Source organism: Ambystoma mexicanum, chromosome 1p (genome assembly GCF_040938575.1).
Source record: "Ambystoma mexicanum isolate Mex_15411 chromosome 1p, UKY_AmexF1_1, whole genome shotgun sequence".
NCBI classification, from domain to species: domain Eukaryota; kingdom Metazoa; phylum Chordata; class Amphibia; order Caudata; family Ambystomatidae; genus Ambystoma; species Ambystoma mexicanum.
The window spans coordinates 206,124,740-206,143,789 of NC_090921.1; the positions used below are offsets into that span (position 1 = coordinate 206,124,740).

The 19,050-nt window shown below is 44.0% G+C and overlaps 1 protein-coding gene across 1 annotated transcript in view; it reads left to right on the forward strand.

The window, feature by feature from the left end:
- The window catches only part of LOC138470223 (extracellular calcium-sensing receptor-like), a 70,052-nt gene that overhangs the window by 9,404 nt on the left and 41,598 nt on the right, over positions 1 to 19,050 (forward strand). The window contains exon 2 of the mRNA XM_069609034.1: positions 8,782 to 8,949. Within this exon, the coding sequence (XP_069465135.1) occupies positions 8,782 to 8,949 (168 nt within the window). The remainder of the gene's footprint in view (positions 1 to 8,781; positions 8,950 to 19,050) is intronic.

Here is a 19,050-nt window from a genome sequence, read left to right on the forward strand (position 1 = left end):
GCTGCATTTCTGTGAAGTACTAACAATTGCAAACACAAAGGGTCTGTACTGTGTAAGTAAATGTTGTCAACAATTGGTGGTAATTGAAATAGAATATTCATTGCTACATTTGCATAGCAACTTACACCAACTATATTTGAGAATTTAAATGGTCCAGGTAGTTTTGTATCTAACTTCTTTTTTTGGAGTTTGTCTTCCTTCTTTAAAGAAGTACCTGGTTTACTTTCTCTGATTGATTCTTTTTTGTTTGTGGCACTTGATGAAGTATTCGTTTCTTTTACTCTCCTTGGAGGATTTGCAGTGACGTCCTGTTGCATTTCTGTTGGATTTAGTTTTCTTTTACAACGTTTTAGTTTTTGTGGAACAGAATATGTGTTTAGATGGGGAGTGTATAGTGAGCAAAGTCTATTATATTCTAAAATGCAAGGAATATCAGCGTGTACTTTACTTGCATCAAAGTTGATTAGAAATAGACCGTCAAGTGTACGTAAGCGTGATAGTGCTACGTAGCTCATGCCTTCTTTAAAGACTGTGTTACCAATATCTATCATTGCTTTGTCTAGGGTAAGACCTTGTGATTTATGAATCGTGACTGCGTATGCAAGAGTTAGAGAAAATTGTTCTCTGCTTACATACATATCTTTGAAGAGAAGGAATCTAGCTGTTGAGCGTCCTATCCCTTTTACTTCTGAAAGTTTGTCAAAGAGTATATTGACAAACTGAATTTTGTTGTCACGTGGGTATGTTTGAAAGCCAACAACTGTACCCAGTGCTCCATTAACTAGTCCTTGGACCACGTCAAGGTTACGTTTAAGCATTACTCTGCAATTTAAGGATAATTTTAACATCTTTTCTAAGCCTGCTGTGTTTGAGATTGATTTTTCTAAATTAGTTAGCCTTGTTGTGACTTGGTCACACATGGGTAGTGTCATACCATGTACATCTAGTTTGACTGTGGCGCTAATTTCCATTATTGGTTGCATTTCTTTACTTAATGTTATTTCATTGAATTTGAGACAGCTTGCAAGAGTTGGCATTAAGGCCATACAATTGACATTTTTGTGGGCTAATTGTTCCATAACATCCGTAGCACATGCATTGTCGCCATAAAGTGCATTAATGTGCCGGGTTTTCAATGTTGCTTCTGCTTCTTTAGAAGGTATACCAACTCTCAAACTTTTTAAAATGTTGGCATAAGTTAGATCTGCAGATTGGCGCATGTTTTCTGTTAATTCTCTGTATTGGAAATGTTGCCAAATGTTGACATTTCCAATGCTGCCAACAGTTTTTACGGCAGAGTTTGTGCCCTAATGTTTTCAAAATAGGTTCCCCTTTTACTGGTGTTAATTGAAGCAGATCTCCAAAAACAATAATGTGTTTTCCTGCAAAGAGCTCTTTACAGTCTGTTTTGAGTACTTCTTGTAATCTGAGGTGAATCAAAGCTAACATCAGGTTGGAGACCATGCTCACTTCATCTATTAGTAGCATTTTCATTTGTTTCAATACTCTGCGTAATTCCATTGCAGCTTCTGCAGAAAGTTTGTAATAGTCTAATTTGTTCTGGTGTTCTGCTGGTAATAGTAGTAATCGGTGTAATGTAACACCACCTATGTTGTAGGCAGCTAAACCTGTGGGGGCAGTGACAACAGCTGACAGTTTGTTGTTTGTCAATTGTTGAAGGAACTTACTAATGATTTTGATTAGGAATGTTTTGCCAGAACCAGCTTCACCACTGACGTACAGTAGTATAGGTTTATAATTATGGCAGGAACATTCTTTAGTTTCATGTTTTACACCATGTGCAATTTGTTTTGTTACTTCTTGAAAAATGCTACTTTGCTCATTGTTTAGTTTAGATTGTAGTATAGTTAAGTCTTCCTTATCTTCATACTGACACATAGTGTTTTCTACTTCTATCATAGTAAATTCTGCCTCATTTGTTATTAGTGGTTCTCCCAGTGGTTCTTGGCTTCCTGTTACAGAAGGTTGACTACTGTCAGGAGTATCCTTATCTAGTTGGGATTGGAGTTCTTCTTCATGTTGCTGTTCATTGTGCAACATTGTTTTGTACTGTGTAAAGTTTACATCAGTTATAGTGCTTTCATTTGCTTTGAAAGCATCCTCATAAGAGTCATAGTTATCTAGTAATTGTTCTTCTTTTCTCCATGGTTTGAAGAGTTGTAGCAGGGACATATAATATACTTCTTTATGTTGAGGAGTCTTCAATGACAATTTGATATGATTAATTAAATTTGGTTTAGTGAGTTTAACTAAGCTGCCTTCACAGTCTGTCACTCTATATTTACCTTTTTTTCATCAGGTTTCATATTATTTTTGTATGTGTAGTTTTGGGCTATTTGGTATAGACACATGTTTTCCAAAGTATTACTTCTGTTTGGGTAGTATGTGTCCAATAAATTGTTTTTTAAAATGTCTTGGCTGTTGGGATCATGTTTGGCTATTGTTTCTATATCTTCATAATATTTTAGAACTCTTTTTCTAGATTTAGCTGGACCAAGACTTAGCCATACTATATTTTCAGATTTACCATACAATGAAGTACCAGTTAAACGATCAGCTGCTTCATAAGATCCACATTCTCTATGGGTGAGCATTTTTATGACCAAGCTGTATAATTTCTGAGATACTGTTTTATCTGATGACAGGTCATTCCAGAGGTCTTGGAGCTCTGTCTTTTCTGCTTTAGTTAAGTATGCTGTGACATATCGCGCAACTGCAGTAGAATTGTCTGCAATGTACTGCACATCTATGTTTGCATTCCATAAGTGGGCAATGATTGCATTATAATCATTGATATATTTTTCTTCTTCTTTTCTTTTTATGTAATATGTATTTTTAGGTGACTTACCTTTAACACTATGTCTAACTGAAGACATGAGGTTGTTTACTTGACCTGTATTTGTAACTGGTCTAGGGAAACCAAATCGGCATTTGGTGTAGTATTTGCCTTTGTTTTTGTATTTGCGACGACAATATTTTCCACATTTGTGTCTTTGAAATTGTAAAATTTGTGCATGAAGATCACTATTTGTGGCTTCTGATGAAATTTCACAGGTGACATATTTTTCAATAAACTGTAAAACAGTGGCATCACTGTCTTGACCAAATTTAGGAGCATCCTTAATCCATAAAAGCATGTGGATATGTGGTGCCCCTCTGGCTTGGTATTCTTTTCTCCAAAAGAAGTGTTGCACTTCTCCAAGGGGAGGAACAGTTTTATTACAAATAAAATGTAGCATAGCAATGAAGCGATGGTGAAAATATCTTGAAACATTAACAGGATCCAAAGAACAAAGTTCTCCAGGAGTTAGAATATCTATGTTTGTTTTGTTTTGTATTTGATATGCTTAGGAAGTCATGTAAATCTTCCCATGCATATTCTGCACAACTTAATGTAAGAAACCAAGTGGGTGGGCCAAGGTTTCTGATCATACAACGTACATCTTCATGACGTCGAAACCAGTACTCTTTAGTACCACGCATATATGCTAATAGATTTGTAATATTTGATTGTAAAACCTCATCTTTTTGTTGCACTTTCTCTAATAATTGTTTAGCTGTCATATTTTGAAAGTGTGATCCTGATTTTAATATGTGTGCAACTCCGTAACATAAAGTTGCTAGTTCACTTTCAAAGAGTAGGTGGAATATGTATTCCACATTTTGTCTAAATCTGGGATCTTCAGAATACATCCGTAATGAGCGGTATTCTGAAGCTGATATTTGAATAGGTCTATCATCATACCTTCCTCCTTTGCCAGTAGGAAAGAGTAGAGGAAAAGCACGTGCTTCTATACTTTTTTCCCATATACTGATTGGCGATCCTTTTGTTTGACGCATTTGGTAAGTTTCCAGTAAGTTTCCAGTAAATCTTGTACGGTGTCATTACAGTGCAAAGGATGAATTGTATAATGATCTAAAGTATTTGATATTGTAGCAGGATCTAGTAGCTCAAATTGACCAGCTTCTTGTGTTTCTTGAATTATTTCAGTTGTATCTTTCAAGTTTTCTTTAATATTAATTTCTTTGTAATATTCATTATTCTCTTTCAGATATTGGAAGGCTTGTCTAACTTTATATAAATCTACCAGCTGTTGCCATATTTTTTTGTCTTTTGTAGGTACTCCATTTACTAATATAATTAAAGATTGCTGCATTGGACGTTGCACTCCTAGAGTATGCACATTTTCTTTTAGATTTAATGGTAAATAAACTACTTTTCCACAAATGCCTTTTATCAATTCAGAGGGAGGTAATTTTGCTGTTTTTGGTTGAAGGCGTATTATTGCTTGAAATGGGTGTACTGTTTGAATTATGATGTTCTCATATAAATTAAGTTGTTGTAGAGGTTTTGGTACTGGGTATAATTCCAAATTATTTGTGATAGAACGTGAAGGAGTTTGGTTGTTGTCAAGTTTTGTAGTGCAATAACTGCAAAGTATTAAGGGCTCAGTTATTTCATATTTGTTTTCTGCTACAAGGTAGAGAGCTAATTCAAACCATTTAGAATCACCACTTTGGCATGATGTTGTGCCATGTGTTGGTGCAGTCATGCCACCACCCCCTGTGGTTCCGGGAGATGCAGCTTCTGAATCTGGCACTGGCGCCCATGTTACCCGGCAGTCGACTGCCACGGGCGGGCCCAAGGGTAGTGGTAGCTGCAGGTGCAGCTGTGGACACCACCACCCAGGCTCAGGGTCTGCCAGTGCAGGCTGCGTTGGCACTTGAAGAGAACATGGAAGATTTCCAACAGGGCAGGAGGAACACCGTAGGTGCACGCAGGGCTGCCCTGACCGAGACACGTTTCCCTGGGGCAGTAATGTCATCTGCTGCCCCGACCAGCCAGGTGTTGGCAAGTGCAGGGGCAGATGCAGCCAAAAACACCCCGGTTGTGAGTCTACCAACCAGGACAGTCACGGTCATTGACCCTGCCACAGCGGATGTTGCTACGCAGGGTCCATTTGAGGGCACCCAGCAGCCACTGACGCAAGTCAGGCCTTTGGTCGTCCTTCCACCTGCCACTCCCTTGGCTCAATCCTCCACTGCCAGTGCCCATACTGATCAAGGTAGCATTTGCCAGCCAGGGTCCGCGCTACTATCCAAGAGGAGGAAGGTTGCACCTGCAGCACAGGCTGGGACCCCACACACAGTCACAACCTCCTGCACGTCAAGGAAGAAGCCTTTCTGTGTGCAGGAACTGGACTTCCTCATGGACTACATGCAGGACAACAACCGTGACATGCTAGTGGGGCCTAATCGTCAAACTATGGCTGCCCACCGTGTTACCCACTGGAAGCAAGTTGCAGAACATGTGAGTGCATTCGGCCATGAGGTGCACACGGCTCAATAATGCAAAAAGCGTTGGAATTACCTCAAATGCAGTGCTAAGGCTAAGCGTGCCTCAAATTACAACATGACTCTGGTGACTGGCAGTGGGCCGGTACCTGAGGAGGAAGACCTCACTCCGCACAAGTCACTCATTGCGGAGTTCATACCTCCTGAATCGGTCAAAGGAGTGGGAGAGATGCCGGACTTTGCTGCCCAGTCCAGTGAGTGTTGCAGCTTGTTTGCCGAGGACATGTGTGTTTTACTTGTGTGATGTGTTGTGCATAAATGCCACTACATGTCATGTGTACATGGTTCAGATGTGCAAGTAATGCAATGCTTCACTGTTGCATGGCTGCTCTGCAGGATGGTGGACATGTGGAGCAGACAGGGGCTGTCCGCATCACCACACTTGCACCCTACTCACATGCTGGTCACCTGGATGCCCCTCCGGTCCATGTTCCAGCTCACTGGCCCTTCTGCATATAGCCTGGGGTGTCCTTCCTCTCAGCACTGGGACTATGTCATTGCATGACTGACGTGCATGTGTCCTCTGCCTGCATGTGGGTACTCTATGTAGGCAGGCTCCCTTGTCCCTCCACCCCCCAATGCACCCCAATATCACCTTTGCACTGGTCTGCATCATTTTGCCATAATGCAATGGCCTGTTCATGCATCCTGTGTACATGCTAACTTCCACCAGCCAACCTGCCAGACACATGCAGTGGGGTACATCCTTTGTACTTGATGCAGGGTGTCTCACTTGGACTGTGCAGATGTCAGATGCTCCGCAGGGACATGAGTGCCCATTCATGCTCCATGTGCATTCCATGCTTGGCCCTATGTGTCCTTGACTGGATGATCATTGTAGTACGTGTCCAGGGTGACCTGCATTTCATGGCATTTCATCAGCCTTCCCATGGCCACTGTGGCTCAGTCTTTCGTCCCACACGTTTAGGGTGTGACAGTCTTTGTGGGTCACAGGCCTCAGCCTGTTTCAGGCCCACTGACTCAGTCCAACTGGTGTAGTGTCTTCTGCACACGTGGGTGTACTACTGAGGGCTCATCATGTGGCCTGCTTACTGCCCCATCATCATCTGCTGTGTTGTCAGTTGACTCAGATGATGCAATTGATGCTAGTCAACACTGTCTGCCGATACACAGGTCTCTGGTCATCCTTTTGATACCATGCAAGGCATCCCTGCATTTCCACTTAGGGGGAGGGGTGCTTTGCTTGTAGCCATGCAACCCATTGCATGCACATTGCACGTGATGCCTGAACTTTACCTTGCACTGCCTTCACGTTTCCTGATGCACATCATGAAGTACTTGTACATGTTGATAGTAACGTACAAATGTTCTGCACTGTATCGAGCCTCTTCTGACTGGCATAACACCCTTCTAGATGCCTAAGCACAGTAGCAATGTGAAGTTGACCCGGCATGCATGGCAGGTTCTCTTTTGTGTGTGACATGTCTGCTTTATGTGTTGTCTGTCTGTGTGATGTCTATGTGTGTGTGTGTTGTGTTCTTCTAACATGTGTATTGATCTTTTTTTTCTCTACTTTTCAGATGATGACGCAATGGAGCCGGAGGACGGTGTTGTCACGCCAGGCACAGGGTTGTTATCACTACAGCAACCCACCACAAGTGGGGGTCGTGGGGTGGTAGACCACGAAAACCCACATGTGCTACAGTCCATCTTGTCTTTTCCTGGCAATGAGTCCAGCCCAGATGACCACTCTGACGTCCATGTCGAGTTGGATGTGCATCAGGTCCATATCTCAGGGGTGAGTGATTCTGATGTGGACACGCCTCTGTCCGTGACACCTGCACTGAGGGGTCAGACAGTGGTGGGACCTCCGCCTATGGTGGATTGGGACACAGAGTCACCCTCCACACCAGTCGCTGATGGGCCTGGGCCATCACGTCAACAGGGGCATGTAGTCGTGCAGCTGCGGGCAGTGCCAACCAAACGAGGACGGCCGGTCCTTGGGTCCCGCAGGTGTCAAGCCCAGCAGCGCGGTGGGAGTAAGACATGACTGCCAATTCAGAACACTAGGGGGCAGCAATGGAAAACATCGCTGTGAGCATGGAGCTTGTGGTCCAATCCGTGCTCCCCCCTGACAGGCAGGTGCTTCTCCAGCAGCGGACGGCACAGTCCACGGCCCACTCTCTCAGGCTGGGCATGGCAGGCTCAGACAGAGCACGCCGGGCTGAAATGTTGTCTTTGTGTCAAGCAATTGCTGCTCACGTGGAGGCACACATGGAGGCCCTGAGGGCTGAGTATGAGTCCCTCAGATCCACTCTGGGTGTCCTCTTGATGTCCCAGAGGGCACAGTCAGAGGAGAGGTTTGTGCAGCTTGAGCGTACCATCTCGGCTGAGCTACATGCTTGCCGGGAGGTGCATCAGTTGTCCTACCCAGCCTTGCAGGAAGAACTCTGTGTTACACGTGTTACCTTGCAAGATGAAGCGCGCGTATCACATGAGGTTCTGCATGCAGACCTACGTGTCATCGCCGCACAGAACCAGGCTCACCCATCCGGCAGACTTGCTGCCAACGAGGGGCAAGCTGTGGCTAGGCGTGGTCAGGCTCCTGTCTCATGTCCTCCTTTTCAGGAAGAGCCAGACTCAGACGAGGTATCTCCCACACAGGTCGGCTGTGCAGGCGTTGAACCCTTGGAGGTTTTTTTTTTACTCAACATCATCGCATGTGGGTGTTGAGCTGCACCCTGTACCTCCCCCATCCTGGGTGCTCCCCCCCGGGTCATTTGTGGCCATTTTTGATTTTTAATTTTAGTTTAGTTAGTTAACATTCCAATTGATAGCTAGTTTAATTAGGTAATTTAGGTTTTTTTATAGTTAGTGTAATTAGTTAATATAGTTTAAATTTGCGTGTCTATTGTGCTTTCATGTGACGGTGTGGTGGTTTGTGGCTTTTGAAAGCTTCCACTGTCTGTTCCAGCTGGGCCCTTCAAGCTTGTCTCGTGTATGTTTTTGCAGCTTGGGGTCCTGACTCACATAGGCCACTCCTGCTTCGCTTATCCATGGGTTCGCATGGATGGTTCGGTGTTACAGTCTATTTCACTAGGGCTTTGGACTGTCATATCTGTGACCTGTCTGCTGCTGTACTACTTGTGTTAACAGCCCTAGTGGGGATTGTAGGAGTCTTATCAACGGCATTTCAGCATTAGGAATGGGTGGTTTCAGGAGTCAGGTGTCCATTAATTGCTATGCATTGTGTTTTATTTTTATTTTCTTCAATGTACATTTGCTTGATGCACTTCATGCTATAGGGAATGTCCGCCACCCTTTGCCTGATGGTGGGATGGAATCTGATGTACGTCTCTGACATGGTCCAGTCACAACCAGCATGAAGAGACACCAATAGGTGACTTCCCTGCATTAATTTTGTGTTGTGTGCCCTTTCTGCAGGAGAATGAGCCTCCAGACCACCTTTGACGGCAGACATGGGCCGGTGTACGTCTGGCAGCTGGCCACGTTCGGTGGTGCAGACATGTGCATGTGTGCGCTAGCAGTGCCACAGAGCTTGTGCTCATACATCCAACAGAAGCAGACATGTTTTCAGGAACTCCATGCAAGGTGAGCAGCACAAGGGGCACACACCACAGCCAATCCTTCCACTAGGCTTGTTGCACATGCATGCTAAGTAGCGCCACTGACGGTCAGCTTGGACAGTTATTGGTGTTGAAGCACACAGTACAGCTAAGATGAGTTGGTGGACACATGGCATGTTGCTTTCCAAGTTGTCAGGGGCACATGCAGGGGCTGTCAGACACATCCTCCAGTCCTGCATGCTCCATTGAAGCAGATGTATAAGCCCATTAGCATTCAAAGCATGAAAAAATTGAGCTGCGCACAGGGACACCCAGCGAGGGACAGACTGGTGTGCAGTGCATGTCATTTGCATGTTCAAATTGACACATGCACTACCTCTTTTATTTGGGGGATGCCAGAACACTACTTGTACTGAAGTCGTACCTCCCTATATGCGTGTAGCTGCTTACCCAGGGACCATTGCATGATGTGTTAATCTTGACAATCTGCTCTTCCATTTGCCACGCGCCCATGTGTGCCTGACTTACTGCATTGACAGTGTATGAACCATCATGGGGGGAGTCTTACATATGGGTACGAAGCAGCAGACACAAGTGTTTGTTTGTGTAGGAGTTACTTGATTTGGGGCATGTATGGTGGTGTGTGTGTTATGGACACACAGAGATTAGTAACTCTTACTATCTTTGCAGCATTGAACTGCTCCTGTTACCGGACCTAAGAGTGCGCAGACAGGAGGCCAGCACTCACCCCAGAGATAAGTCTCTCTTTGACTTCCATTTGAGTGATTTGGTACAGTGTGCATGATGTACATGGTTTTTCTGAGTATGGGTTATAGTGAATAGTAGATTTTAGTCTTTTCCCTACTTTCCCTTGACAATCCAACTCCCCTCTCCTGCCCCTCTTTCCGGTTATCTAGAATACCAATGCCTGTCCAGTCAACATATCCCTGACCCTCCTTCCCCACCATGGTCTCAGAGGCCTGTGTAAGTTTGACCTTGCAGGCGCCCAGACCACGCAGGGGGTGGTTGGTTCGCTCCACACCTGCGCATGGACACCGGAGCAGTGACACTACCCATCAGTTGGTGCTGCATCATTGTATATTATGTAGCAAACATGGTACACATCCTGTTGTAGCATTGTTTAAGTGTGCCAACTTGGTTGTTCCATCATTGTGCTTGTACATGTGCTTTGAAATTTACTGCTACTTCAAATCATCTACTGGAGACTGTTCAAGTGTTTTTTGCTGCCTACAGGCTTTTTGGCTGGCTTGTGTGTTTGGCTCATTTGCGTTCTCTTCGATTTGGTATTTTTGCCAGTCAGGGTGGCCTCTGAGGGTGATGGACACTATTTACATGCAAGGTGGTAGATGGAGACAAAGGGGTAGGGTGATCCAGTGGCCAGGTAGATTTCAAGGAAGAAGGCTACATACCGCAGACACGGTTGTTAAGTAGGTCATGGTGATATGTGAATGAGGGAGGGTGTTTGGTTGTTGGACAGTTGTCGTGGCCTGCAGTGTGATGGGCACCCTGACATTGTTATTGTGGTGTCTTATGCACATGATGTGTTCTGCTGGTGAATGCCTGTTCCTGTGTTGTGTTTACCTTTCAGGTGTGAGGGGATTGGTGTGTTTTGCCATGCTGGGGTGTGCACATGGACAATGTTCACATGTGATGTGTAGAGGACACTGATGGTCACTTGATTGGACATGCATGTATTGAGTTCATGTCCCTACTGACACACACAGTCGCGCTATGCTCCACCACATGTACATCCACCCTTCAGTGTCCAAATGTGCACACAGTTTGCCTTCTGGGGACCACTGTGTCCCTGCAGCATATTATCTATGACCATTTGTGGATCCTGTACATGCGTCAATTGTTTGTTTATTTGGTTATTTTGTCCTTTTCATGTGATGCTCAAGGTGTGTCTCTGTCACAATGGCTGGTCACTATGCTGTGTGCTGAGCAGTGTGCTGTAGAAGATTGCACACAGCACACGTATTCAGGATTAGGGATTTTGCCTTGGCCAATTTGCATGTGAACAGGCTTTGATTGATATGTTCATGCTACTACTGTTGGAATGCATTTGCGTATGACTTGTTTTGTGTGGGAGGTTGTTGGTCAGTCATTTCATCAGATTCCATGACAGGTGTCATTGTGTGAAGGCAATTTCCATTTATCACATATCACTTTGTGTATTATTGGTAATGTGTTGGCCTTTTCCTTGCCATGTCATGGTGTGTCAAACAAGGGTGATGTGGTTTAGGAGGGTTTGGATGACATACCAGGGATTTTGATGGCCTGTTTTGCAGGGGTGTGTGATTCACACCTTGCATGTGTTCCTTTTGGTCACACACAATTGTTCGTGTTTTAGTAGCTAGGGATGCACACAATGTAGCACTTCCATGGCAAAATTCTCAAGGTGGTAAGGTTGTGACAGTTGACTGTCTCTTTGTCATCATCGATTGTCACCTGGTATGTGCCAGGCCTGTGTGCACTCCGCAGGGGTGGGAGTTTAGGTGAAAAATGTAGCCACAAGCTGGGTCCGGGCTACCTCGCCACGTACCCTATCCCCTCCCATAGGCAGCGTCTGTACCTATGGTTGGGGATGTGGGGGCACCACCATGTCCACCGGTACGCCCTGCCGTGTTGCAACATTGTTCAGGACACATGCTGCCACAATGATCCTGCACACTACTAGGGGTGCATAGAGTAGCTGCCTGCCAGAGCGGTCAAGGGAGCGGAAGTGTGACTTTAGCACTCTGAATGTGCGCTCCACTATGCCCTTGGTTGCAATATGGGCAGCGTTGTATCTTACCTGGGGTGGTGTGGTGGGGTTCTGGATTGACTTCATCATGTGGTTGCTCAGAGGGTAGGCACTGTCCCCTGGAGAGGTGATAATGGTTGTGATTATTGGGGTTTTTGTATTTGTGTGTGTGTGACATGCATGCATGTGCAGGGGCATTTGTACTCACCTAGGAGCCATGTGTCGCTATGCTGCCCATCTTCCAGGGCCCGGCTCAGGGCGGACACTCTGTATATGAAACTGTCATGGGTGGAGCCTGGGTAGTTTGCATAGACAGAGGTGATGATTCCCTTAGCATCGCATACCACCTGCCCCTTGATGGAATGCCAGTGCTTGCGGTTTCGATAGATGTGCTCAGTGGCCCTAGGCGGACGTAGGGCCACATGGGTGCAATCTATGGCACCGAGCACTTAGGGGAAGTGTGCCACCCTGTAAAATTCCTGGACCATGGCCTGCCTTTCTGCGGGTGTTCTGGGCATGTATATGTGCCTTCTCCAAGGGGCTCAATGCTTGGGAGCAGAGGGTGGGGGGTGTAAGGTCATCTTCCCACTCCCTGACCAGGTCTAGGCTGATACAAGGTGGAAACCTGTACCTGCCATAGACCTGGTTGTCAGGCATCCCAAAAAGGCTAGTCCGGGAGGAAAACATGCAGGCCCTGGCTATTCTCCTCCTCCTGCGGTGTCCCACGATCAGTATTGCGACAAATGGGGCATTCATCTTAGCTGTATATGCGTGTTTGTTGTTTGCGTCCACTTTTATACTGTGCGCGGGGACGCTTACGCCTGCCTTCCTGTGGCGGACATGTTGACGCCTGTGCGTTAGTGTGTGCTTGCTTTTTCACGCTTTCGCCACCTTGCGCCAGCTTGCGCTGGGCTTTTCGGCGCACGTTTGTTCCATGAATCGGCCCCCTGGTCTTGAATATTTAGATACGAGTTACGTGTACTTGCTGGCTAAATGCCCTTCGCTTTTTTTTAGCAGAGACGACAGCATAGCATATGTTTAGAGTGTACAGGGAACCATGTGTGAGAATGTGTTCACTTATAATGATCAATAGATTTTTTTTTAATTTTTTTTAAATTCAGGTCTATGTGCTCCGAGAGTGTATTGCTAATTAATCAAGTTCCCAAAAGGCACACTGATCACACAGTTTGTATTCGTTGTATTACCTTTTTTAGACAGATGCTTTTATTGTATACCACTTTAAAGTGACACGGATTAGGATAAAGACATGTTTTAATGCCTGCAATTATCCCATTATATTTGAGATGACTGGATTGGCAGACATCCATCAATCACATTAACAGGAAAGCAGTTTTGATAACATAGAGAAACACCTACTGTTTGTTTAATTGGTGCAGAATCAAACGTCTATTCATTCCATCAAACCTCTCTTAAGAAAAAGTTTTTGCTGCATTGCTTTTACGGAATAGACAGCTATGTGCCAACATCTAAACATGTCTAAAAGGAAGTCACCACCAGCCTACATTGCACTGCACATTTTGAGACTTAGTAAGAGAAGTTTAGAGGCATATTGTAGTCCATTTGAGACTTTAAAACCCCTTAGATGTGCACGTATACCATACATAGATATGCACGGTTTGATAATACGCAAGGGAAGCAAGCATTTCAGGAATTTCTAACATAGATGAGAAGTGAGCATGTTATATGTGTATACAAATAATGAATACTGAAGAACAGAAGACATTACACATCATTTCACATACTTTTAGAGTCAATGACAAGGGTGTACGGATCATGTTAAATGCACAATTCAGAAGCCAGTAACATGAAAAGCAAATGAAACAACATTGTTGCAATCCACACCCTTTGAAAGAATGATGCGAACACTAGAAGGCAGTACCATATCTTTGGCAGTAGGAGGCGCCAAAACGTTGAGAACTGCAGGACTAGATATAATGGCATCAGGTGCACTTTCTCAATGATGCATTCGGTCGGGATAGGACACAGAGACCACTGCATACTCTTTCCAGAGCACCACTACTCGTATGTTTTCTGAAGGCAGTGATGGGTGGTTACTGGACTCCAGCTGTGACTCGGAAATAAGACCACCAAGCATACAGCTTTGGGTGCCAATACACCTTCTTGTAGCTATTTACATGTGTGTGTGTTTGCTTGAAAATGTTGTGTAGCGACTTGTTTGCTGCACATTTCATTGGGAATGTTTGCATTGTGAACGGACACACATCTGAAATTATGGATATGTGCCGCCCCTGGTTAAGCAGCCAGAAAACTGTCCATGCTGCAATCACTGGTAGAGAGAGCCCCTGTGGTTTGAGGGTCACTGTGGAACTGGGCACTTTGCACCCAGTCTCCTTAGCTAAAGTGCAGGTATATATTCCCAGTTACAATCTTTTACCTTTCTGTTGTGACTGGACCTGTGGTCACACAGGCCAGTCCAGTTAGTGCCGGGGCACTCAGCATACCCTTTAGTTGTCGCGGTTGCGGTTGCGGGCTAGCTCATGGGCACTCGGGCCAGTCCGAAGGTTGCTGGGGACACCCAGCCAACACTTACAGGTGCAGGGATCACCTTGCTTGCCATGGTCACGTGGCCAGACCTCAGCTGCAAGGGACTCCCACACTAGCAGCTGCTGTTTGTACGCACAGTGGGACAGTGGTCTGGGGGCACCAGGTCACACATGTTGATCTGGGGCACCCTAGATCATCAGGGCCGCAGGACCGTGATCACACAGGGTAGGTCTGCAGACCCAACAAAATGAGATACAGGTACACAGTGCCACTGTGCCATTCATGGGGTCTGCCACCCTTCTAGGGCACGTGCATGCACAGGGTCCTTTTATTAACAGTCATTCATGACGTGGTCATGACACATCCTTAAAGTGGCAACACACCAAACTTTCATGTCCTTTTAAAAGCTTTTCACAGAAAATGTGTGAACGGTGGTGTCTTTTAAGGGCTCAGGATCATTGATCGGAGTGAATGCACCTTGTAGCGTGAGTGTGCGCAAGAAAAACTGATCTATGTTAGTTTCCCACATGCCATTGGAAGTATACCTTCTTAGGAAGGCATGGAATACTATCATTTGGTATAGTGAAAGCATGATTTCTTTTTTTTTTTAATGATAAAACGAATGCGAGTGAATTTGCCTTGAAAGTGAGCTCAGCTAAACAGCCTCTATGTCATAATGTCCCGTACCAAAAAGCATCATGCATACATATACCTCTGTTGTGACTGTCTACTGATATCTCCTGGAAAAATTCCTTGTTGTGCCACCATGGTAATTTCAATTGGCATATGTAGATTCATCAATACAGCTACTGGAACAGAACGTTACAACAGGCAGTTGTGGATATTAACTTTGAGCCTCCCTGGTTCAAAAGTATATAATTGGGCACTCATTGCGGTCGTTTATGTGTTATTTTGCACCCTTGCATTCAGGTCCAATTCACAGAGATCTACTTTTGGCACGGCCTAATTAATATTTCCTGGACTTATCGACAGGATTCCGGGACCAGCCTTATGGGTAGAGATCAAGGTAAATACCTTTTCTCCCTTATTGTTCTTCAGACCTCATGACGCATCTGAGCTGCGGGGAACGGGATTGGCCCCCTGGGGTTCCACCCACAGATCACCAACTCTTACTTGTATTTCTCATATTGGCCATGTAATTGTTCACACCCCTTTCTTTCTTCTTTTTTCTTTTGATTTTGTATTTTGTGTGGTTTTTTATAAATTATAAAATGTTTAGCCTTTCTTTCTAAATACTATGTGTATATAAAGACACAGATGAATTCCAAAGATGTATGACGCCTACGGGAATGCCACGTCCTGAAGAAGATGGATATCATCTGCTTTTAAGTTAGATGTGTTTTCTCCATCGAAACTACTATCTGTTAACTGTGTCAGGCCTATTCTATTGTATGCTATATTGTTCTTGTCCTGACACATGAGTAGTTGACGCACAGCATCCCTTGGCTAATTTTAGCGTTCTTTTTCTATGATTGTGTTTCCATCCTATTGTGCATTGTTGTAACTAATTATTGCGGTTGGGTGCATGATTTATAAGTGACCAGATTGCTCTTTTTAATTTATTTTTGGCCCATTGCCTTTAGACCTGAATAGGTGACTGGGGTTTCCCCACTTGAATGATCCCCTTTGCTCGTATGGGAAACCCTTCTTGGGATCAATTTAGTAGCATCTAGGCCCACTGTGATTTATTTCACTGACTCTCTTACTTGCAGCCAACAGTTAAATTAGCACTTTCTCATTTTACATGATGCACTTTATTATTGATATATTAATGTTTACATTTTGCGTATATTGCACATGAACTCCAGACGATTTAATACTGATTTTAATATGTACAAATTCTAATAAATATAGTATTTTAAATGACTTTTTGTCCTTTGTAGGGTGATCTGTGTTGTTACCTTTAGGGGAACTTCCCTGTTTTGGCGGTCAGATTGCGTCCCTTTGAGTGTTAATAATTCTGTTCCGCTGGTTTGACCTCTGTTTACACTATAATTGGACACTCCTCAATGTATGGTGGTGACTGATTAATAAATACAAATGAGCAATGCCTGGGCCTGACATGGTGGCTTCTGTGCTTACACAATTCCGCAGCCACAAACAATTGATGTCATCTTGTTTGTTCTTTGTCTGGGATTTATTTTGACACAAAACAATCATTTGGTCTGGATCCCAGCTTCCCTGGAAACTGCTTGGCTTTGCCCAGGAAATTAAGGAGGTAGGGAGAAGTCCAGTGCATTAAAGGCCAGACCCTGCCTGGCCAAAGAAACTCACCCATGGTGTCAATTAAAATATACTCTTTGTTTGAAATAGGCGGACAGAGGAAGGGGGGAGTTAGAATAGCTAGGGGATGGGCATGAGTCTACAGAAGAGTCCCACTATCTTGTGTTCTTCCAGGGCTCTCAACCTTCCTGTCCCTCCCCAACTTCCTACAGACAGATCACTCTCAGCATGTCATCACCAGGCAAAAGGCTTTTATATCAGTAACATGGATTGGACCCTTTTCAGAAGGCTATGGGGTATCAAATCCACTGTGGCCTTTTGCATATATAAGAGGGGGGTTAACTTCACCTTGTATGAACATTATAGGCAGAGACCCAAAACCTGATCGATAAAAACAAATCAGCAGTGTACCCTTTGTGAGAAAAAAAAAGAAGTGTATTACATTCAAATGTGGCTAGGAGATACTGTAAGGTGGAATTGGTGGTTGTGAGCATGTAGGGAAGGCGGACCCCTGCGCTCGACTGGTGCTCAAAAAGGCATGTTTTTTTTTCCTGCTGCTGTGTACAGGGTTTCAGTGGGAAAAGCTCATAGATTACTGAATGTCGAGGTAAGAAGGATAGTTGAAACCCTGTGTGTATTGGCGCTGGATCCTGTAAGCGACTTCAATTCAACACTACAGCTAAGTCAATGCCTAGTCTGGGATGCTGATGGAAGCCCTTATTAATGTATTTTTATGTCCAGTTCATTTACTCTGGATGACAACCCTTATATAACACCCCTCTCTCAGAATCCCCCCGACCCAGCTGAGCCAAGAAGTAGGTTTGTTTTGCAAATTTAAAAGGTTTATTTGAAAATGAAACAATATATATCTATCACACTTTTATAGTAAATTAATATTTGATAGCACACTTGTGAGGATGATAGTGATCAACAATGGCTAAAGTTACAGTGGTGCACTCTTTTTGATGGCTTAGAAGTAATATAGAGAGGATAAAGTAGCTGAGAATGCTTTTATGGCTTCAAGGACAATGCAATGATGAATGAAAATGCAGTACAGAAAATAAACTTGATATGACTTCAACAAAAGACAATGTAATCACTTTTCTTTGACAATTCGCCCCCCCCCCCTTTATGCAAGGTAAAGAAATGGGAGAAAAGCACACAGTTCTCAGGAATGCAATAAAACATAATTCAGTTTCCCCCTAGCAAGCTTAGAGGAAAACAGGTAGGAGTTTTAAACACAGGCAAAATCCTTTTAAATGTGGTGGCAATGAAGTGACAAATGTACTCAAATTGCTTTTAATTCCCTATAGGAGGTTCAGGGTGAGTGAGAGATACTTTAAATTAATTCAGGATCACTTTGGCAATGCTCTATGAATGATTGTCAGGTTGCACGCGAATTTCAGCAAGGAAAGCAAGGACAAATATTTTTACACGTGGCTGAAATTGAGCAAAATGTCAAATCGCGGTAAATTTAGTCGCGTGCGTCGAGCGCAATTACGGAGGCACTATAGGGAGTAGAAAGTCGGTTCTAGGCTCTTTGGAAAGCTTACAATCTTAGCTTTAAGATGCCAGTTAAAACTCGCTATTTGTATTTGTCCCAGGATGTTATGCCATTTTTTGTCCCGTTTTTGTTCTTTAATAGCATTGCAACTGTTAATAACTGTTGTACAATTCGTTCTTTATTTTATTTGTAATTAATGTTTAATATTAGCCTCAGATGAAGAGCCGGTTAAGGCTCGAAACACATGTTAGGCTGTTCCTCGAACAAATCCAGGCTGTTGCTTGAATAAATCCTTTGGACTTCAAAGGCTGTTCCGCGAATAAATCTTTTTGACTTGATGTTTTTATTTGCAATTTCTTGGCGCAGTGAGACTGGGACCTGCTCGTTTTGCATCCCATGTAGTACATTACCCTATTAGTCACACTTTAACTGAAGACAATCCTGCAGGCATGACCTAATGTGTAATTATCAGACACCACTGTGATTTGATTGGTGCTCATTACACATGTACTTTCTTGCACTGATAAACTTTCTTTAACTTTCCTTATGGATGCATAGCCCCAACATGACCCAATAAGGCACCTAGTGTGTATGATGAGGTCAAACCTGTTCAGTAATATAATGGTCTTCTCATTATACTGGATGCTGTGGTATGCACAAATAGCTTCCACAGCCGTGCAGTTAAATGTATTGGCATCTCCTCTTGCAACTCCCATCTCAGAAAATGGTACAACTTCAGCATGTCTCCTCCCTTATATCCCTGGGATCCAAGGTGCCCATGAATGATGTGATTGGGGTACCACTCCTCAGGCCTGAATTGTGCTTATTTATTTATCATATTTTGTAAAATCGCCTGATTGTGAGCCTCAGCTTCAAACAGGGCCTGCTTCTCCTACAACCGAAAAAGGCATGGATTACAACTAAGCCCTAGATCCAAAATACAGGGACTCTTGCTAACTGCACACATAGCCCTCTCATTCAGTGCAATGCCTCTCTGATCCCCTGTCTTGCTTGAACCAAATTTTAACTACCTTTTCACATACTCCTCATACTACATAATTCACTATTGCTAAATACACAAGCTG